General features: G+C 41.5%; 1 protein-coding gene across 2 annotated transcripts in view; it reads right to left on the reverse strand.

Moving 5' to 3' along the window:
• The window catches only part of Clvs1 (clavesin 1), a 181,553-nt gene that overhangs the window by 10,943 nt on the left and 149,842 nt on the right, over positions 1–20,768 (reverse strand). For both annotated transcript variants that reach the window (XM_076924225.1, XM_076924226.1), the window contains exons 4-5: positions 12,823–12,933; positions 7,534–7,769 (exon numbers count right to left, since the gene is read on the reverse strand). In XM_076924225.1, the coding sequence (XP_076780340.1) occupies positions 7,534–7,769; positions 12,823–12,933 (347 nt within the window). The remainder of the gene's footprint in view (positions 1–7,533; positions 7,770–12,822; positions 12,934–20,768) is intronic.

The raw sequence follows: 20,768 nt of genomic DNA on the forward strand, positions 1-20,768 counted from the left end.
ATCCCAGCACTGCAAAGTCAGACAGGCAGATGTCTGAGGCTTACAAGCCAGCCTTGCCTACTTAGTGGACTACAGGCCAGTAAGAGACCCTACCTCAAATCAAAAACAAAACCAAAACAGTAAACAGTAATAGAGAACTGACACTCAAAGTTGGCCTGTGCCTTCCATATGCATTCCACTTATGTTCACATATGCATACATGTGCATCTGTACACACATGCATTTATACACAAGTATACACACAAGAAAGGAGGGATAGAGAGGGAAAGAGAGGAGGGGAAGAGGGAGAGGGACAGAAAAACACACAGAGAAAAAGATAGAGACAGAGAAAGACAGAGAGAGGGGGTGGAACAATTTCTTCATAGTTGAAACATTTCACCCTGGGGTTTGGGGGAGAGACTTCTTAAGACTTAAGAAGTTTCTAGAGAAAGCTCTTTAAGACTCAGGAAATAAACAACTCAGGAGTCTCAGTAAGTCACTGAAAATTCACAAAGTCCTTCCATCACCAGGGTTATATAAATATAAGCAGTAAGGGTGCTGAAGAGAGGAGACTCTGGTCTGTAAATCTGCCTTGCTCAGAAATTTGAACTCAAACAAAGTGATCTTCTAGTCAGCCACACCCCAAACCAGGTGGCTCACAGTATCTTTATGCCACTTTCTCACTTTTATGCATAATCCAGCAAGATGTTCTAGGAACACAAGGATGAAGATGTTTGGCCAAAAGAAACAAGATGTTTTACAACATAGCTGCTGAGGACCACAAAGCTCTGGGTCCCTCCATATGAAGAGGACCAAAAGTTTCTCTAAAACAGTTGTTATTCTTTCATTGTGACTGAAATTATAGAGGGACTCTGTTAGCATTCCTCTTCTGTGAATTGCTTTCTGAATGTGTGATTGCAGGATTTCTTCAACTATATAAATATAAGAGATAGTCAAAAGGTAAAGAGAAAAGACCTATTTTGACTTATGTTTTCAGTAATTCCATTTCAAAATTGATTAGCTCCACTGATTTTAGGCCTATGGTTACCCAGCATACCATGGTGGGAACACAGAACAAAGGGAAACTTGCTCTTTTTGTAATTTGGAAGGGAAACAGAAACAGCTAGACACAACATGTCGCCAATGACCAAGACCTCCCACTCCTGACCTCCCGCCTCTTAAAGTTCTGCTGTCTCATAATAGCACCAAGCTGGAGAGCCCTTATGTGTTTAACGGCTCAGATCATTACAAGATCCATAGTAAGTGCCAAATGTTTAATTTTATAAATGTACTGCACCAAACACTTATTTTAGAATTCTAAGAAATTACTAGAGTTGAGTTTTGACTTTATATAAATAACTCTTACCACCTTTTGAACAAAAAATTAAAGACCAGCAATAAAAAAAAATTAATCTAAATATATACCCAAATGGAGCCATGGCGTGTTATATCAGTTTGGAAAGTCAGCATAGTGCTAATAACCAAGTGATACATTCATTATCTACCTCATGAGTGACACAGCGTGTGTGCATGTATGTGTGCCAGTAGCCTTTCTACTCTATGACAGACAGACATGTGACCTCAGACCCATGGACATGCTCTCTGAGTACATGGTTGAGACTAGGGATGGGGTGGACAGGCCTGGCTCTTTGCCTAGTATTTGGATCCAATATGAAGTACCTCTTCTCTGTGTTCCTCTGACTCTCCATTAGCCCCTTCTTAAATAGACGCTGCTGACCAAAGAATGCTTCCTTCTTGTTGTCATCACTTTGGGCTGCTGAGAAGGGGGTGGTAGCTTCAGAATTAGGCTTCAAGTCTTTCTTTTCATTGCCTTGAGTTGAACAAGGCTGGGACAATAGTATGATTTTTGTTTATTTGTTTGTTTGTTTGGTGTTAGTTTTTATATAAAACCGTTCTTAGTTTTTTAAGATGTATTTATTTATTTATTTATTTATTTATTTATTTAATGTATATGAGTACACTGTTGCTGTCTTCAGATGCACCAGAAAAGGGCATCTGATCCCATTACAGATGGTTGTGAGCCACCATGTGACTGCTGGGAATTGAACTCAGTCAGTGCTTTTAACCACAGACCCCTGCTTGTTTGTCTTTGACATAAAGTCTTTCTATGCATCCCAGGCTGGCCTAGGATTTACAATTCTCCTTCTTCAGATTGCCAAATGCTGTAATTACAGGAAAAATGCTCCTAAATCTGGCTTTAAAAAAATCAGTCCCTCCTCTTGTGCAGCAGGGTCCCAGACTAGACCCAAATTGGAAAACAGACGCTTATAAGCAAACCACAAGGGAATGTTCATCCAGGTTGGACTTCCATACATCCTCCAGTTCAGTCATTGCAGTATGCTTCCCTGGAAGCATGAGGAGGCAAGTATATGCTAAAACTTGGAGCCATTCTACATGGAGAAAAGCTTGGGAGAAAACCGTTTTGTTGATATAGGATTTTCCCTGTTCCCTTACATGACATCTCATGATCTTGGCCATGGAGAAGGAAGCATTGTATAACTTTAATATCAATATAGAAGGAGTATGTGTATGCACTTGCATTTTTTTACATTAAAATATTATGTTCGTGTAGATCATGTGCTAGGCAAAAATCACCAAAATGCTTGCAAAGGGAATTGAGACTAACAGAGGGAAATCCCTGCAGCCTAAAGTGAGGAGGAGGCTCATGCTTCAGGCACAGCCATCACTCAAGAGCACCAGTGGACAAAAAGACCACTGCTACTCATAAAGTGCCTTCACATCCTTCCTCATATTACATAGGGTGGGTATTTCACACATGTACAAAACTAAGTGAATCTGTTTTTGAAATTTAATATATTTTTAAAAGCTTATGAAACACCAGTGGCTATATTACAGAAATACAAGGCTATGATTGCTCAGTAAAGTGACACCCCCAGCAGTCAGTGCCATTTAGGCCCTGTGCACCCATAAGCATGTAAATGATAATGGGAAAGAACTTTAATGGTTCGAACCCTGATGTCTTGTAACCTTGATGACCTCTAAGGACCTCCTCTGGATCTGAAGTGTCATAAATCTCTAGTAATACAAAGAAAGGCAATGCCCCTCTCTCCCTCCCCCCCTTTTGAGATGGAGTCTTGCTATGTAACCCAGATTGGTCTTGACCTTATGATTTTCCTGCATCAACCTCCCACAAAATTTATTTTTATATACTATTCGGGGAACATTCATCTATAAATAGAACATGTCTGCACTCAGATACAGTGAAGGAGGAGCTTGCTCAAGTTCAAAAAGAGGATACGTTAAAATCTATGCTTTTTCTCCTGTCAGCTCTGGCAGGAATGGCCTGCATGGCTGTAGTGGGAAGACGTTCTGATCTGGCCCATGTTCATTTAGGAACTGCCCCCCTTCTATTGAAAAGTCTTGTGTAGTTGGGATCTGTCCCTTATCCTTTACTGGATATCTTTGTAGCTTAATCCTGCAAATCAGATGTGTCTTTTCCCTGCATATGGTCCAGAGGACAACACAATGCCTGGCTTTTCAAAGTCCTCACTTTCATTTGTGTTCAGCAAAACCAAGAAAGAAAGATACTCTTGATTATCTTGAGATCGTCTACCGCAGGGTCAACAGCTGCCTCGGGGATGGGGAAAATTAGAGGAAAAACAAAACAATGAAATCTCAGAGCCATTTGTGATCTCTGGCATGCTGCAAACTGCCAGCCCTGAAGTCCCCTTCTCAGTATTGCCTGAAAGCCAAGCTCCTTTCCAGACTCCCTCCTCTGCACCAAGTGCCTGTAGTCAGATGGCTCCAGCTTTAGGGGGCAGCTCAAATCCCCAAGGCCAAATGACGCTAAGATAAAGAGTTAATGTAATTTATCAATAATATTTGAATCAATACAAATGTGAGTACGTATTTGTATATGTGTACTATGCATGTATGTATATATACATGCATGTATGTATTATGCATCCATGCATCCATGTATTATGCATGTGTGCATGCATTATGTATGCATGCATATATGTAAAACTCTCATAAAATGACTAGTCATTCACCTGCAGTTACTTCAAGACAGTGACTCTCTGGGTATTTTAGATTTTAATCATATCTATAGCCATCTTAATTACTTTGCCAGTGAGAAAGGCTAGAATCAGAAAATAATTCATATATATTGCCCAATGATTTGAAGAGAGGGCACAAAATCTGGACATGGATTTAAAAGTCATGCAATTACTTCATGGGAAAGAAATTTCAGTCTTACATATCTAACTAAGCCTACATCAGGACAGTTGGTTTCCAGCCCCAGCCCCTCCCTCCTCCTGTCCAACTAACAAAGACCCTTTGTCTGGGCATGATTTTCTCACACAAGTCAGGGGCAGGAAGCTTGGGAATCTCTGTTGTATCAGACTTGGTGGCGAGAACCTGGGTTCTGTGTCATCACTAGACTTCTCTTATTGCATTTCTGCAGCCACCTTAATGTGTCACATTATGTCACTGTGTAAAATAATGAGCTTCCCCTTCTTAATTAAGGCAGTTGAGGTTTTTTTCTCATTCGCCACAAAAATAATCATGGCTGATTTTTGAAAAAGCTGCACAGATTTGGCCACAGGCTCTTCAGACACATTGAAGTAATGAGTTAGGAAGGAGGAAATGGGCTATTTTACACTTAAACTTTTTGAAACAGCTAATGGACTGCGAGAGAGAAAAGAGAGCTCCTAAGAAAATAATAATAATTAAAATACCCCAGAAATGATGAGCTGGGAGGGAGCTCTGTGGATAAAGTACTTGTCATACAAGTTCAGATCCCTAGGACCCATGTAAAAAAGTCAAATACGGGAGCACAGGGCTGCAATTCTGATGTTCCTACATGAGATGGGAGGGAAAGATGGGCAAAGACCATGGGTCAGTTAGTCTGGCATACTCAGTAGTAAAAAATAAAGAAAAAAAAGATAGCCCCATTTTAAACAAAATAGAAAGGAAGAACAAGCATTTTAGATTGTCCTCTGATTTCCACACACATCCTATAGCAAGGCTCTCTCTCTCTCTCTCTCTCTCTCTCTCTCTCTCTCTCTCTCTTCTCTCTCTCTCTCTCATACACACACACACACACACACACACACAGACACACACAAGGTCCAGGAAATTCCAGAAAGTTTAAAATACTGGAGCAGAGACTGCCTCAATCTCTTCCCTGGTATTCACAGGCTTAAAGAAACCCCTGAAGTGATCTGTTTCTGTTTAAAGAAAGTTCTATTGAAGTAGTAATGAATATCTTTTCTGATTAAAGGCAGAATCACAATCACTATGGAACAAGGAAGCAGCACCTGTTGTAGCTACTTAGCTGGGGAGAGAGCCACTTTTCTCCCATTTTACCGTCAACTATTCCATTGAGAAAGCAGTGATAAGCTCAGACCTCAGGGCCACATAATCTCAGAAGCCTCATTATAGAAAGTGATCAGTTCCCAAAGCCAGTCAGTCCACAAAAGACCACCTTACTCCAAATGGACTGTGACACATGTGAGAATCATGGAGGAGACTAGAACCCATGCATACTCATGGGATCTCACAACACTATTCCAAAGTCATCGATTATCCAGAACTCTGACATGGCCACGCAGCAGGAGCGCACAGCTCCATCACTGCCTGTCTGAATTTGTTGTACACTGCAAAATGGAGCTTCCTGGAAACCAGGGCTGGAGTAAAAGATCAGTCTATTAATAGTTGGAAAACCAGAGGAGTTTATATTGATGCTCTCTCCTAGGCCTGTTTTCAATTTTCTTTCATTCTGCAGGTTCCAAGAGGTACAGAGATACCATGAATTCATGTTCTGTTCCTGCATCTGTGAGGTGTCTGGGTCTGGGGAAAGTTGATTTTTAATCACTGTTGGTAAAACTGCTTCTGAGGACACCCTTGTGCAGTATGGGCTGAAACCTAAGGAGGACAGGCTGTCTGGTCCAGCAGTGGAAGGGATCTGAGGCTTCCCAGACAAACCTTCCTAAAAAAATGAAAGGACAAGCCAAGGGCAAACACAAGAGAAAATAATTGTTCAAAATAGAGAAAAAACAAACAAACTGAACAGCAGCTGAAATAAATACCAATAAAGTAATGGCTGCAATGACACACCAGTGTTCTAGGATCCTAGGTCACACTAGATATATAAGCTGCATCTGCCGGACACAGACAGATGTTGTATAATAATCATGCTCTCCCTCTCTTGCTAAACTTCCAGACTGGAGTTCTCACTCCAGTCCCTCTGGTTATAACTGTGTTTGAAGATGACGTTTTGAAAGGAGTCGTTAAGGTAAAATGTGATCAGAGTGGGCTCAAAGTCAACATTTCTGATGTTCTCATAAGAAGAAATTAGGACTCAAACATAAGCAGGAGGAAGATCATGTGAGGACAAGGGGGGAAGACAGACATCCGTGTGGCAGGAATAGAAGCTGCAAAGATGCTGACAGTCCTGACACCTTGCTCTTAGCTCTCTCTGTCCCAGACCTGTGAGGAAAGGTGTTCCTGATGTTTAGGGAGCCCAGAGTGCCTTGGTTATTTATTAGTGTAACTGCAGCCAATGAGTCCTCACTATTAGATGTCAGAAAACTATTAGGTGTGAACAAATACTGCATATAGTCCATAAAAAATCAAGTGGAAGTGCTTATAGATGGAGAGAGATTAGATTTGTGACTGAGATGGTGACTAATGGGGATTTTAGCCTTCAAAACAAAGGGTTGCGAGTGTATCAGGATCATTTGTGTAGCAAATTTCAAAAGCCATGCTCAGGCTGGGCATGTAGGTCAGTGGTGGACTGAGCTAGCACAAACAAAGCTCTGAGTTTCTGAAATGTCAAAAAAAAATACAAGCGATTAACGATAGAGTCAAAAAGAAGGGAGGAATGAGAAAAACACAGAAAAAAAGAGAAAACCCAAGAGCAATCTTCCATGGCATTGTCCTGAGCATCCATCCGACACACTTCATCAGTTGAGTCTAACTCTCTCTGGGGAATTACTGCATACTCAAAACCCTCTTTCCACATTCAAGCTGCACATCACAGCACCCCGTGTCTTTTAAAGGATCCATTACCCTGTTTCACGGGCTTGGCACATCAGCTCCTTTATAACAGAATTGCCGAGGTTCTTCCCTCCAAGTGAAGCTCCAATACGACCCACCTTATAAGCATGCTCAAAGTCTTTCTTGGTGTATTTCTAGAGGAACACTATCATGATCTTATTTGTATTGATGATCGTAATGCCTGAGGGTGCTACAGCCAAATAATGCTCCTTTGGTTCCAAAGAGATGAATAACGGGCATGTTCTCTACTGGGTTATTTTGTCATCAGTGCCTCTCGAAGGACGAGCATGTCATCTGTATCTTCACAGACTCTAGCAGTTTAAGAGTCAGTTCGTCATCATGACATGAAGTTTGTCCCTTAAACTACATAAAGGGAACAACATCCAAGACCCATTTTCTGTAAAATTTAATTAAAGTTATTTTATTCAATTGTGTGCCCACAGAGGTTTTAATTCTTTAAGCCACAGTAAGATCTAAATCAAGCCTCTCATGCCTTCTGGCAGGCCTTACCTTTTCATGGGCTTGGGTGAGCACTCTCTCTCCAGGTTGGAGCAGGTATGTTTCACATGCATGGCATTGTAGGAAGTATGGGTATAGTCATTTTCATCGCTGTAGTCAGGGCCAAGTAATGTCCGGGCCCAAGTCCCCATGTCATAAGGAGGAAGGGTTCCTCCAAATTCAGAGGGCAGAAACTCGGGGTGTATTAGCTGGTGGAGACTGTTTAAATTGTTTCCATGAAGAAAAATCTGGAAAGGGAAAAAAATAACCAACAGAAATTTAAAACATGACCAATTGTTTAATACACAGTTTAGCAAAGACAAATTGGAAAAGTCTCTGGTGACCATGGTGTTCAAAAAAGTAATTATGCTGTGCCCATGGCTTAGTCATTATAAAAGAATATTTTATTGCTTAGAAAATGGGCTGTATAGATAGTCATTTTAAAAAATGAAGTTTAAGAATAGATTGGACACTGTTTGCCCACCACACAAATTTATGCATATAGTCATCTCCTCATTATTCCTTCTAAGAATGGAACAGGGATACCAACTGTTTCAAAACTGCTCATGTTTTGAGTATCCCTCTTTTCTCTGAGAACTCTGGTCCCCAGAACCTCTCTAGTTCCAACCATCTTTGTAGGCCCAACCAAGAACAGCCTCTCCCTGAAGATATTCTGGGCCTTTGCTCATTCTGCTTCTCCTGCATAAATCAGTCCCGGGCCCTACCCATGCTGACTCTGCATATCCTCCCTCCCATAAACTCCTCTGTATTTGATGCTTCTAGGTCTGTTCCAGTTCATTCCATTGGGTCTTATGCAGATTGAGATGATGCTGATATTTTACTCTGGTAACAAGGTAATTTCACTTAGTTACAGGATGGTGTGTGTGTACCAGAAAGATACTCAGTCAGTTCCTACTCAGCATAGAGCCATGACCTAAGAACGTGTTGTAGGAAGTCCTTTGCAGTTTTCCTTTCTCACCTGCATACATTACTAATACACAAACAAGTTTGTGTTTTCTGAGCACTCAGTGTAGAATGATACAAAACAGCCAAAATGAGAAGGGAGGAAAGCTTCACATCTCTGCTATTTTTAGATAAATTCACAAATCACATGTACTAAGTAGATTAATTGTCATGGACTACAATTTAGAAATTGACCTTGAGAGTTGATTTAAACTACATCTGTAATAATGTCGGTTATTATACACATTGCAGGCATGAAATAATTACATGCATTGCATAAGTTACACACAATTAACTATATGGAGTAAGTAAGTGGTACTCAAGTGGAACACCATCAATTACGCATGGACATGCATGCCACCGCTGGCAATGATGAAATTTAAATGTGAGTTTTAAAGTACCCATATCTGGATGTCAGCAACAAACTCCCATTCCCCCATTCTCCTGTGTACTGTAAACACCACCATAAAGAAAGAAGGAAGAGAAGGTACGTGTGGAGCTCCTCTGGGCACTACAGTGCCTGGGGGAAAAAGCAATGAGCATTTTTGACATTGCTGTTGGATATGGCTGAAAGTTAATATAGAAAAATATTTGTTGTGAGTAAACTAAAACTTTATGGCTTTTATAAAACTCTATAGCAGATGCTGGAGTATCAGAAGCACACCAAGTCTTGCTCTGGTGTTTACTCTAAACATTTGTATTCACACATCCCACATCATCAGTTCTTAAAGGACAGGATGTGATGCTGAAGATGACTCTGCTCTGGGGACCCTGCTGATCCTGCAGTCCAGTGGAGAGGAACACAGACGTAAGATGCTGGACCCACTTGTCCTGGGTTAGGAGCTCCAGAAACACCTGCTCTGTTTCAGTAGACTGTGTCTACAGTGGGAGGAATTCCCACCATCCCCTATTAGACAGAAAATGCAAGCTCCGGGAATCCTGAAGCATTGTTGCAAACAATGTTGGGCATTGGTTCTTGGTACTGTCCTGAATAAACTATAGAATATTTTGTAAGTCCCCTGCTTCTTGGTGCTGGCGATGTCTAGTTCTAATTTTTGTTATTTGGGAACAGGAGCTTGTCCTTCTCCAATAGTCCACTACAATGTTCTCTAAAGACCAAGATGTAGTCAAGGCTTAAGAATTAGAAATCTTCCCCCACTGTCAAAGGGCAAAGGAATACCTAATTGGTGGTGGTGTTCTTATATCAGTCACGGGAAGAACAGATGGCAGTCCCTTGTTCATACTAGCTTGTTACCTATTTTAGGAGGCAACGATGTTTTATGCCTAGGACTCATAAAAACCAAACCAAATGAAATCAAATCCAGGCAGCACAATGTGGAAGAAGGAAGACATGCAGACTGCCTTGCAACCCACAGACCTGCCCTGCAGTGCATCGCACAAATGGGCTATAAATACATGCTTGCTGACATGCCAGGGGTCATGGATGGAGGATGTCACCAGGGCCTTGCCAGCCATGTGGCTAGCCTGAAGCTAGAGCCACTGCAATGTGTGAGTATGTTGTCGTCAGAAGAGAAAGAAAGAGAGGTAGAACAGCTTGAGCATTATAAAGAAAGATGGAACTGGAGACTTGAGGGTAAAGAAGAGTAACTATTACAAGTGGTCAGCCCTGTCATCTGGGGTCATGGTGATGTCATTGTTCAAGCCATGGCTGAGGGCAATGTCTAAGTCTGTGGCTATGCAATGGCAGGGGTTGGTGTAGGTGTCTGGGGCTCCTATTACCATAGAGAGCTTGAGGATGTCATTGTTTATTTGGGACAGCTGCTGGAAACCACCTGGATGTCCAGAAGCTATGCAGAACTGGCCCTCTTCCTCACTGGATGCAGTGCTCACTGCTAGCAGGACCCAGAAGTGGGTGTGAGTGAGCCAGCCCTGAGGTCATAAGTGTGGGAGATCTGACCCTGCCATTCATCTGCCATGGGGTGACATAGGCATACAGGTGACACATCCCCACCCCTCTGACTCACCACCTCCTACAGTCAGGAAATCTGGCCACAGTATCATGAGCTCTGGAGAGCTAGCCCTGCTGCAACACTTGTAAGAGCAGGCCCTGAACCTCCCCTCGACAGCACAGCAGAGCTGACCCTGGTAGTAGAGGCACAGGTGACCCAGCCCTGAGTGAAGACTGGGGTGGCACCTGGCTCTGCCATTCCTCTGCTCAGAGGTGGTGGTGGTGGTGTGTATGCCTCACCCCTCACCACCTGCAGCGGTCCAGAGATTTGACCCTGGGGTCATGAGAGCAGGTGGGCTGGCCCGTCTTTCACCAGCTGCAGCACAAAGCAGAGCTGGCTCTGGTGGAATCAATGCAGGTGAGCCAGCCTCCAGGGTAAGAGTGGGAGAGATCTGACCCCATTGCTTGACTTTCATGAAGTAGCATGGGTGTGGGGAGCTGTCATCCCCCTGCCCCTTACTACCTGCGATAATGAGGAGATCTGGACCCAAGGGTGTGAGAGCAAGAAAGCTAACCTGCCTCCTGCTGATGCTAGCATTGGGTGGCCGAGCCAGAGCTGTTTAGCTCTGCTATCTGCTACCCAGGTCCAGGTCTCTCAGATAGTCCATCCCCAAATCTATATCATCTGTGAATGACTGGGATTCATGACAGGGCCAGTCCTGCTAATACAAAGTTATACGATCTCCATGACATAGGGCAATAACAGATAACTGGGAGGAGTCCCAGTAAAGATCCAATATTGATGGTGTCACAGAAACCAGAGATCTTGAACCAGAATAATGACTCATTGCAATGAACATTTGCAAATGAAGATGTGTGGACAGAGAGATATACTGTAGGGCACTATGACATACTACAGCTTCCACTATGAGATGTTTTCTATGCTTTTTGTTTTTGTTGATGTTTGACTGTGAGTGTGTGTGTGTGTGTGTGTGTGTGTGTGTGTGTGTGTGTATTTTGTGGGGAAAGTTTGAAGGGCAAAGGGCAGATATGAGGGGAAGGAGAGAAGAATGAGTCTTGGGTGTATGATGTGAAAATTCACAAAGAATAAAAATTTTTTAAAAAGAAAAAAATTAGGAACCCTGGTGTGTGTGTGTGTGTGTGTGTTTATGCAATTTCATATCATCAGCCACACAACTATAGATATCTTAGTCTGATTGAGGTAATCATGCTGCTATGTATTTATATATTAAATAGATGCACTGTGTTCCTTAAACACATACAATGTTACTTGTCAAGGATGTTTTAGTAAAGCTAGTGAGGAAAAAAGATAAAGGGTAAAAAGCAATAAAAGTCACCAAGTGTCTGGTACATGAATAGCATTATGCATGTTTTCATATACTGTCTCATTAAATTGCTCCAAAGAGTCTGAGGTATAGGAGCTAGTTTTCCCACATAACAAACAAGGAAAGTCAGATTCCGAGTAGCTAATGAGCCTTTTATTCAGCTCTAGAGCATGTCATGTTATCCCTGCTCTGTTGAAAGAGGCTGGCTTCTCAAATGGTGACTGATGTCATTATTATATCAAGCCTTCTTTTTAAGATTGTTACATTCAACAAACAATGTTTTCAACCTTACAGATGATGGATCTGGCAGTTACCAAGGTCTATGAGAGAAAAAAAACCATAAAGAATCACTTTAGCTTCTGACATAGTCCGTGAATAAGAAGGAGCAGCTGGGTGAATGCCTATAATCCCAGAACTCCAGACACAAAAGTAAGAGGACTAAGGATTTACCGCTGGGGGCTGGAGAGATGGCTTGGCATGTAAGAGCACTTGTTGCACAAGACCCAGGTTCTGTTGCCAGTTCCCACATGGTACTAACAATTGTCTGTAATTCCAGTCCCATGGTATCTACTTCCCTCTCTGGACTTCTGTATTCGCTGTATGCTCATGGTACATATAGATACATATATTCATGAAAATCAATAATATACATAAAATAAAAATAAATGAATCTTTAAAAAAATTGTGGCTAGCCTGTGTTATATAATACGCCCCCCACACACACATACACAAACATATCCCACAAAAACAAAAGCCAAATCAAATAAGAGCAGGAAGCGGCTTCGTGCACTATTCCTATAGGCATTTGTAGCAAAATTGGCATCTGGTATTTGTGTGCCTTCAAAGTTTCTTTTGGCTTGTCTGGTGCTCTGAAAAGAACCCATTCTACAGAATTATTGATTAAATACAAGTTATTTGCAAACTCCTGCTAAGTTATAAATGTTCCAAAGTTGCACGACCACGGTAAAAGCTATTGGCAGGCAGATAAGGGAGTGGACATCCAGAATAGCTACAATTGTCACTGACACATCGAGAAACCTCTCTCCCCCATTTAGAAGTTAAAAGATACTTCTTTTTCATTACCCGTTTTCTTGTCTTGTCTTTAAGGAATGGCTTGATGAGTGTGTAGAGAGCATGGATGTACCAGGGCTGGTTGACAAAATGGACGCCTCCAAAGCGAGCAGGAAAGCTGTCCTAGGGAGGAAATACAAAGAATGAGAAAGCATGTCAGTTACTGACACTCTGGCTGACAGCAGTACCCCAGGGGACAGCCTGTTCCTCTGGCAGAAGTCCCCACCTCCAGGGAAAGAAAGGACTCAGATGCAGCTCCTGGCCTGGTTACCTTCCCTTGCCTTCCTCTCTCATTCCTCTTCCTCCTCTCACTCCACAGCCTAATGTGCATAGAATCCAGGCTAGTCTTTGCAAATGGCAATGACGGACTCATCTAGATGCATAAGAGTACGTGTGCCCCAGACCATTAGAAGTCAGAATTTTTCATGGCATTATATAACCACGCTTCAGTTCCTGATGGCTCTGAGTCCAGCTATCAGTCTCTGCTTTCCCTCCATTTTCTCTCCACAATATTGTGTCAACTTGACAATAGCCTGGAACTTGGACTTGCCAGGTGAGCAGGTTGCACAAGAAGGGGCTGCACAAGAATCCCAAAGGATCTAAGACTTGAGGTTCTCTCAATGACACTGGTTTGACCATATGGACTGTCGGTCACTTTCTGGATTTGTCCACTCTACTCTGAAAGCATACAGAAGATCCCCAAGATAATGTTGTGTGAGGGCTGGTTGACCACCCTAACAGAACAAAAGCCCCTTCCTCTGCACGGTTTGCAAATATCAAGCCAAAAAGGCATTTTAAAAATTTCTCTTAGTTTGGAATCCAGGACAGAACAGGAGGAGCCTGTGACTTTTATGCTAATAAACCTCTCTGAGCCTTAGGGGTCCACAGAAGGAGGGACCTTGACTAGGAAGTCTTGATGTGTGGTTTCAACAGATTGGGTTTGTCCCTACTGATGGGATTTAAAAGGGGAAACACCTAAATGCTATTTGTGTCACCAAGCTTCCTGTCAGCGAGGTTCACTGCAACAAATATCTTGTAAAGTGTTAGCAAGACAAGAAGCAGGAACAGCTAAGCACTCTCCGTGGGTGTATAAAATGTCATGCCCAGCTTGCATTTAGTATAATAACAAGCAAAGAGGGCTATCAACTTTTCCCAGAACTCTCTGCGTCTACAGGATGCCTAGGCATCTGCCACAAGGAGACCTAGTTTCAATGAAAGTGTATGGAACTGAACTTCAAGGCTGACATTTGAAAACCTTAAAAATAACTTTTACTTCTAGCTAGACATTTTACAAAATAGGAAATAATGGAATATTTTAAGGGCTAAACTAGAGAATTTCAGTTTATTTATTCAGTTTATTTATCTTGATTTTTAAAATCCAATGGAACCACCACTGATAAAGGGATTGGATAATTATTTGCCATGTGTAATATTCTCCAAACATGACATGGCCGTTGCCCTCTTGAATTCTCTGCTGATGTGATTGCCAAAGGAGATCTTGTGTAAATTTGGGCCCATGTTTCTTCTGTGAAGGAGAGTAAGAGGGGCATGGGAAACAGTGTGCTACAGGGAGGCCTGGTTGCCGTTCAGTGCCCAGAGAGGCTCAGTGAAGGTAGTTCCCTTCATTGTAGGAGCAGTGTCTCTCCTGCACATGTGAGCACTTTCTCACCCACATTCAAAGTGGGTAAGATTGTTTCTTGGGTCTGTCTGGGGAGAGTGGATGTTTGTCTCCCAGGAAGTCAGGAAATTCATGAACAGTGGTGGTCTTTCTCCTCTACATCTGATCTCAGAAAGGTCCAAGCTGTAAATAAGCTGGGTGGTGGTGGTGGTGGTGGTGGTGTGTGTGTGTGTAAGGGAGTTGGGTTTTTTTTTGTTGTTGTTGTTTTTTTGTTTTTTTTTTTTTTTGTTTTTTTTTTTTTGTACTAAGCTCTGAACACAGGGCATTGTTCAGGCTAGGAAAGCTCTATATCAACAAGCTACTCCCTAGCCAATGCTGGTTTTTTATGTCCAAGACCTAGCAATGTGTTTGGTTCCTTAAATACAAGAGGCTGTCCCCCCCCCCAAGTTCTTCCTTTTTAAGAAGGGCTATACCCCAGGTTCTTTCTTTTTTGTCCTTTTGATCTCTTATTCAGAAACATAACTTACATGATGAATGTGAGTTCTGAGAGGGCATAGAAAAAGAACAGGAATAGAATATTCATAAAAAACAAACTACTCTGTGTTTGTGTGTATGATTTTTTTTTTACTGTAACTAATAAGAATATTTATATTTCTTCTGGTAGTCTTTTGTATCCTATATTTTTAAGTTAGTAAAGTGGAAGAAAATGCTAAAAAATACTCAAGAGACAGTAGGAAGAATCATGATGACAATATTAACTTTAAAAAATACCTGGAGACATATAGTTTTGGCTTACAAAACCTCGGTCATCAAAGACATCAAAAACTGGCCCCTGTCTATACGATGGGAAGTTGAAAAGAAGCGTTCTCTCTCTGCAGCTCTAAGTTCTCTCTAATTTGACTCAGGGTCATGTACATGCCAGAGAGATGGTGTAGGCTTCTATTGCCTTCCACAAATCAGCTAGTGAAAATGTGCAAACAAAACCACATGAACCTGAGCCTTGGAATTTTGAGCTTCGGTTCAAGTAGAAACGGGGTCATTTTTCTTCAGGTCCCTCCCATAATGTTCAAATGAGAGGTCTTCCTGTTTGGTAACTGCCATATGCCAATCTTTTGGGTAGAGACTGGCTGTGTATTAATTGGGGGTGGGGTGGGGTGCAGAGGGAGATTGTTAAAATTAAGAAACCCATTGCTGTATTTTGAGCCTAGAATGTCCTCCATGGTCTCATGTTTTGATTCCTGATTCTCTCAAGTCATGGGGATGTTTTGGGTTGCTGTGGAACTGTGCATAGAATGGTAGGTGTGGGCCCTTGAAGAATACAGGCCAGCCCCAGTTCTGCTTTGGATGATGCTATGTGAATCTGTCAATCTTTGGCCACCACAGTCCAAACTCATCCAGTCACTAAGCTTTGCTCAACACTAGGAGTGTTTTCTCTGAACCTGTTAGTGAAATGAATTCTTCCTTCCATGATGTCCTGGCAGGAATTCTGTCACAGCACAGTAATGACAAGGAAATGACAAATAGAACAAACTTTCAATTAGCGCCTGCCAGTTTGCCCACCCCCCTTAGTTGATCACATTAACCAACTGCAGGCAAAGGGAAAGCTGTCATCACACTCAGGCATCTCCCACAATCCTAAGGGACTTTGTAGAGGTGCATGCCTAGAACAAATCTCAAGTGAGTTAGCCTTGGTTCAATTAGTTCATGCCTTGCCCCTCATCATTTAGCATGTACTTCTGCGTGCTATTATATACCTGGTTTGTTATACCAAACACTGGGCTACATTGTGTAAATTGGACTTGCCTTAAATAGTGAGTTACCAGAGACTTTTTTTTTTTTTTTTTTTTTTTTTTGGCCTCCTATAACTTCAATGTTACCTGTGTCCTTTACTGCTTTAGCAAAGGCAGCCTAAACTGTCACCCTAGTGAAGCTAAAACTAAATAAGCAGCATTTGATCATGGGGCATACTGTAAAAAACCCAGGGGAGATGCAGAACCATGGTCAGCAATCCCATCACCAATGCCTATGATGTAGATGATGATAGTCTCTATGGAGACCATCTGGAGAATCAGGCTTTCCCTTAAACTTGAATCAAAAATGATGGCTTCTTTTCCTTCTCCATTGGGAACTTCTATTTATATATTTATAAAATATTCCACCCAACAGGAGAATACATTTTCTTTACACATTCGCATGGGGCATATACAAAGAGAGAACAACCCAGGCCACAGAAAAATTCTGAAATAAAATCAAATAAATGCAATCACAAAAACTATATTCAAAACTGTAAAGGAAACCAACCAAACAAACAAACAAAAACAGAAAAAATTTGAAGACACAAACCCACAAGATTCTTAGCAATGCACAAATGGATCAAAGGATGTCTTAGCAAAAAAAAAAAAAAATTAAAAATATATGTCACTGAATGAAAATGAAAACACAGCCCATCAAAATACACAGGACACAGTTAGCCTACTGCCCACTGGGAGATCTGCCAAGCTGAATGTGTGTTGAGCAAAAGAAGAGGAGCTTCAAATCAATAACGTGAAGCCCACTGGAGTTTGGAGACAAAAACAAAGCCACAGCCAGGAGCAGAAAGGAAACAATGAAAACAAGAACAGAAATCAATGGTGTTTAAAATGGAAAAATGGTCAAGAAAATCAATGAAACTAAGACTTGGTTTATTATGAAGGTATATAAAACTATCCAGCCTCTTATCAAGACTGACAAAGAGGGATGTAACAAAACACCAATGTCAGCAACAAAACTGTGCCTGTTGCACAGCTTCAAAAGGAGAATCAGGGGACAGAAATAAGGTCCTACATGGGGACATGGCAACCAAGAGGACAAGAATCACTCTTGAATTTCAATCTGCCACAGCTCATCAGGAAATGGGTGATTCGAATAGCCCTCTAATTACTAAGAAAAGTAAAAATGACAAAAAGTAATTCTTTAGGCTTATTTGGTTTCATTAGAAAAATCCAATTCCATAAATCTCTTCCAGAAAATAAAAGGAACATGTCTCAATTCACTTATGAATCTGATATCAAGACAAGAATGACCCTAGCAAATCAAATTACCAACCACTATTCAAACTATTCCTCATGCTTGCAAAGGAAAAATCCTTCACAGTATATTGATAAATGAGACCTAACAATTTATTCACAGAATATACATTATGACTAAGTAGGTTTTACTCTGGCCTACAAGTCTGGCACAATTGTATTAACATCTTCTAGCTTTTATACCTGGTACTTTAACATATGAGATCTTCCTGTCCAGGGAGGGCTTGTTGCAATTATGAGTGAGAAAACAAACCAGGAGCCTGGGAGCTGTCTTCTCATAGGCAGATGAATCATTCTATCTTCCACAGGTCTACTGACCTCTTTCTCAGGCCCTTGACCTCTGCAATGCTGATCCTTTGCACATCAGAGCCCAGGTTCAGAACCCAGACTACTGATGAAGCCCCCACAGTGGGGAGTCCTTGAAATTATTCAAATTAACCAATCTTAAGCCAGTTTAGCCCACCTTATCTTTCTTAATCATTCTTTACTGTGAAAAATGCATTCCGTACCTAAGGTTTTTTGTCACTTTTAGAACACAAAAGGTGTCTACATTCAAGAGGTAGGACTAGGCAAAGAGACTAGATCTGACTAGTAGACTTAACTCAAAACCATGATCCATACAACATAGGAAACAGAGGACTAGTATCTAGAACACACACACATGCACACACACACACACACACACACACACACACACACACACAAACACAGTAGTATTAGAAGAACACATATATGTAAACCAATTAGTACATGTACAAAAGACCTGGAGAATACTCCATTCGAGAAAACATACAGATGTCAAATAAGCACATGAGATATGTTATACACCATTAATCATGAGCAAAGTGCACCAGAGAACTACACTCCAAACCTGTCAGAATGGTGTTAAAAAACAATGACCACTTTGGGGGCTGACAAGCTGTCCCAGTGATGAGACAGCTTGCTGCAAAAGCCTAAGAACTCCAGTTCAAATGAGAGGCACCCACATAAAATGCCAGAGTCGTACTTTAGCATGTAAAGTTGTTAGTGTGGAGGGTAGAGACAGGAGGATTGCTGAGGTTACTGTCCTGTGGATCTACTCAAAATGATGAGCTTCAGGTTCAGTGAGAGACCCTGTCTCAAGGGATAAGATAGGTCATGATAAAACAAGGTGTTTAAGGCATTTAACATTTTCTTCCAGCCTTTTCATGTAGGCAAGTAGTTGTTCATACATGTGTACACACATGCACACATACATACAGCAAACCACCACAACTAACCACTACACCGTGTGTGTGTGTGCGTGTGTGTGTTTGTGTGTGTTATTCAATTATAAACACTGGTAAAGATCTAGAGGAATGAGGTTAGCCATTTATTAATAAGAAATAGAAGAAAATTTGCCAATTTTCAATCACTTATCATATCACCAACCAAATATTTTATAATCACTTAGCTCAGAGAAATTAAGACTCATTTCCACAAAAACTGATGTGTGCATAGAAGCCTTATTTGTGTTAGTCAGACTGAACACAACCAACACATATTTAAATAAGTGACTAAACCACTGTGTTCATACCATGGGACATCAGTCACCAACAAAAGGTAAAGTTAATGCTATATGCAATAACCCAAGTTGCTCAGGTGTGTGTGTGTGTGCGCAGGGGGTGTTAAGCATGGTGGTGTACACCTTTAATCCAGGCATTCAGGAGACAGGTATATCTGGATCTCTGTGAATTCAAGACCAGCTTATCCCCCATACTGGTTCAAGGTCAGCCTGAGTTATATAGTGAGACTCTTGTCTCCAAAATTTCTCTGAAGTTCTACACTTGCAGAATTCCATTTTTATGGTATTCTTGAAATGTAAAACCTAAAAGGTGGGTAGAGGGCTAGGGGGTAGGAGTGGCTTGGAAAGGGAACTTGAATAGTTCTTATGGTGATGGGATGCCTTAATACTTTAACCACAAAAGAAAGATGGTTGTTTCTGTCCGCATAGAATATTAACAGTGAACAACAACAACAACAACAACAAAAAAAATCCAAGTAAAGCACTGATTTCAGGATCTTCTATTTTCTCTGGTCATCACTGACAGAGTTCAGTGGTCCTTGCCATCTCTTAGTGTGCCCATCATTTTTAACACTTTATTTCCACACTGACATCATTGTTCAAATGTCACTTAGCTGCCTTGCTGTGTGTTTGATCAAAATTTAGGATCACCATGGTACAGGCCAACGTGTTTTGTTTCTCTTTCACTGATGATCAAATATTGTTGTTCCTAGTGACTGTGGGTTCCTTTCCCTGCTGGGTAATGGAGCACTTACTGTAGCTGTTGGTAAGACTTTTAATGCCTGTAGGCTAGGGTACTTTACAACATGATTCAAAAACGCATCTAAACCCAAAAATCACTTAGCCTCTGGAAGCCTAGGGAACTACAGTCTCTAGCTCTCAACTGCCTGGGTCTCTTCCTCATGCTTTAATAGGAAAACTAAAATAAGACTACTAAACTTCAGAAAACTGACCACTCCCCAAGTGTCTTCTGGACCCAATCTTCATTCATGTAGTTGCACATATGAAGTTCTACAGGCATAGCAATGACATAGCCTGTACCTAGATTTTATTTATTCCCCTCATGCATGCCCTACCAATGACATACTTCTCACTTCAAAGCAGGAGAAAAACATCTTTAGCAATGTAAATTGGCTTCATTGATGCAAGGGAGCCTGTAAAAATGCCACATTGCATGGTGATGGATTTCTATCGTGCCACATAGCAATCATTAGTATAGAAATAACTATGCATGTGTTTGCAAAGAAATGAAGAACTCATGCAAAGGCAGTGCATGAGAGTAGACTAACATATCAGTAACCAGTGTGAGAGAGCAGATAGAACCTGCTCACCAGGAGAAAGGCTGGCAGTGGTGCATCTGGCCACAGAGTGTGGTCTTGTCTCAGGTTCTCCTGGAGGATAGTAGCTGTAGTAGGATAAGTAGCTATACCAACTCGGCGTTGTCTTAGGTTCAAAGGTGCAAAGGGTATTTCTGGATACTAAGATCAGTGTAGTGTGTTTAGGGTATTTTCCTCTGCATCTGAACAAAAATCTCTCTCTCAATGAGCAAAACTGCCCTCTGCCAAACAAGTTAGGCCAGCTGATGAAGCTCGGGTTACAACTTAAATGACATTCCCGGACCTTCATTTTTCAATTGCATGAGCATCTCCAGTTCAGGAAGAGATGCTAAACTCCCTTACTAAGGCAAAAGTAGAAGGTGCAGGGCTTACCAAAGGCATCCCTTCAGTAAGTT

Source organism: Arvicanthis niloticus, chromosome 25, assembly GCF_011762505.2.
Source record: "Arvicanthis niloticus isolate mArvNil1 chromosome 25, mArvNil1.pat.X, whole genome shotgun sequence".
In the NCBI taxonomy this organism is placed as follows: domain Eukaryota; kingdom Metazoa; phylum Chordata; class Mammalia; order Rodentia; family Muridae; genus Arvicanthis; species Arvicanthis niloticus.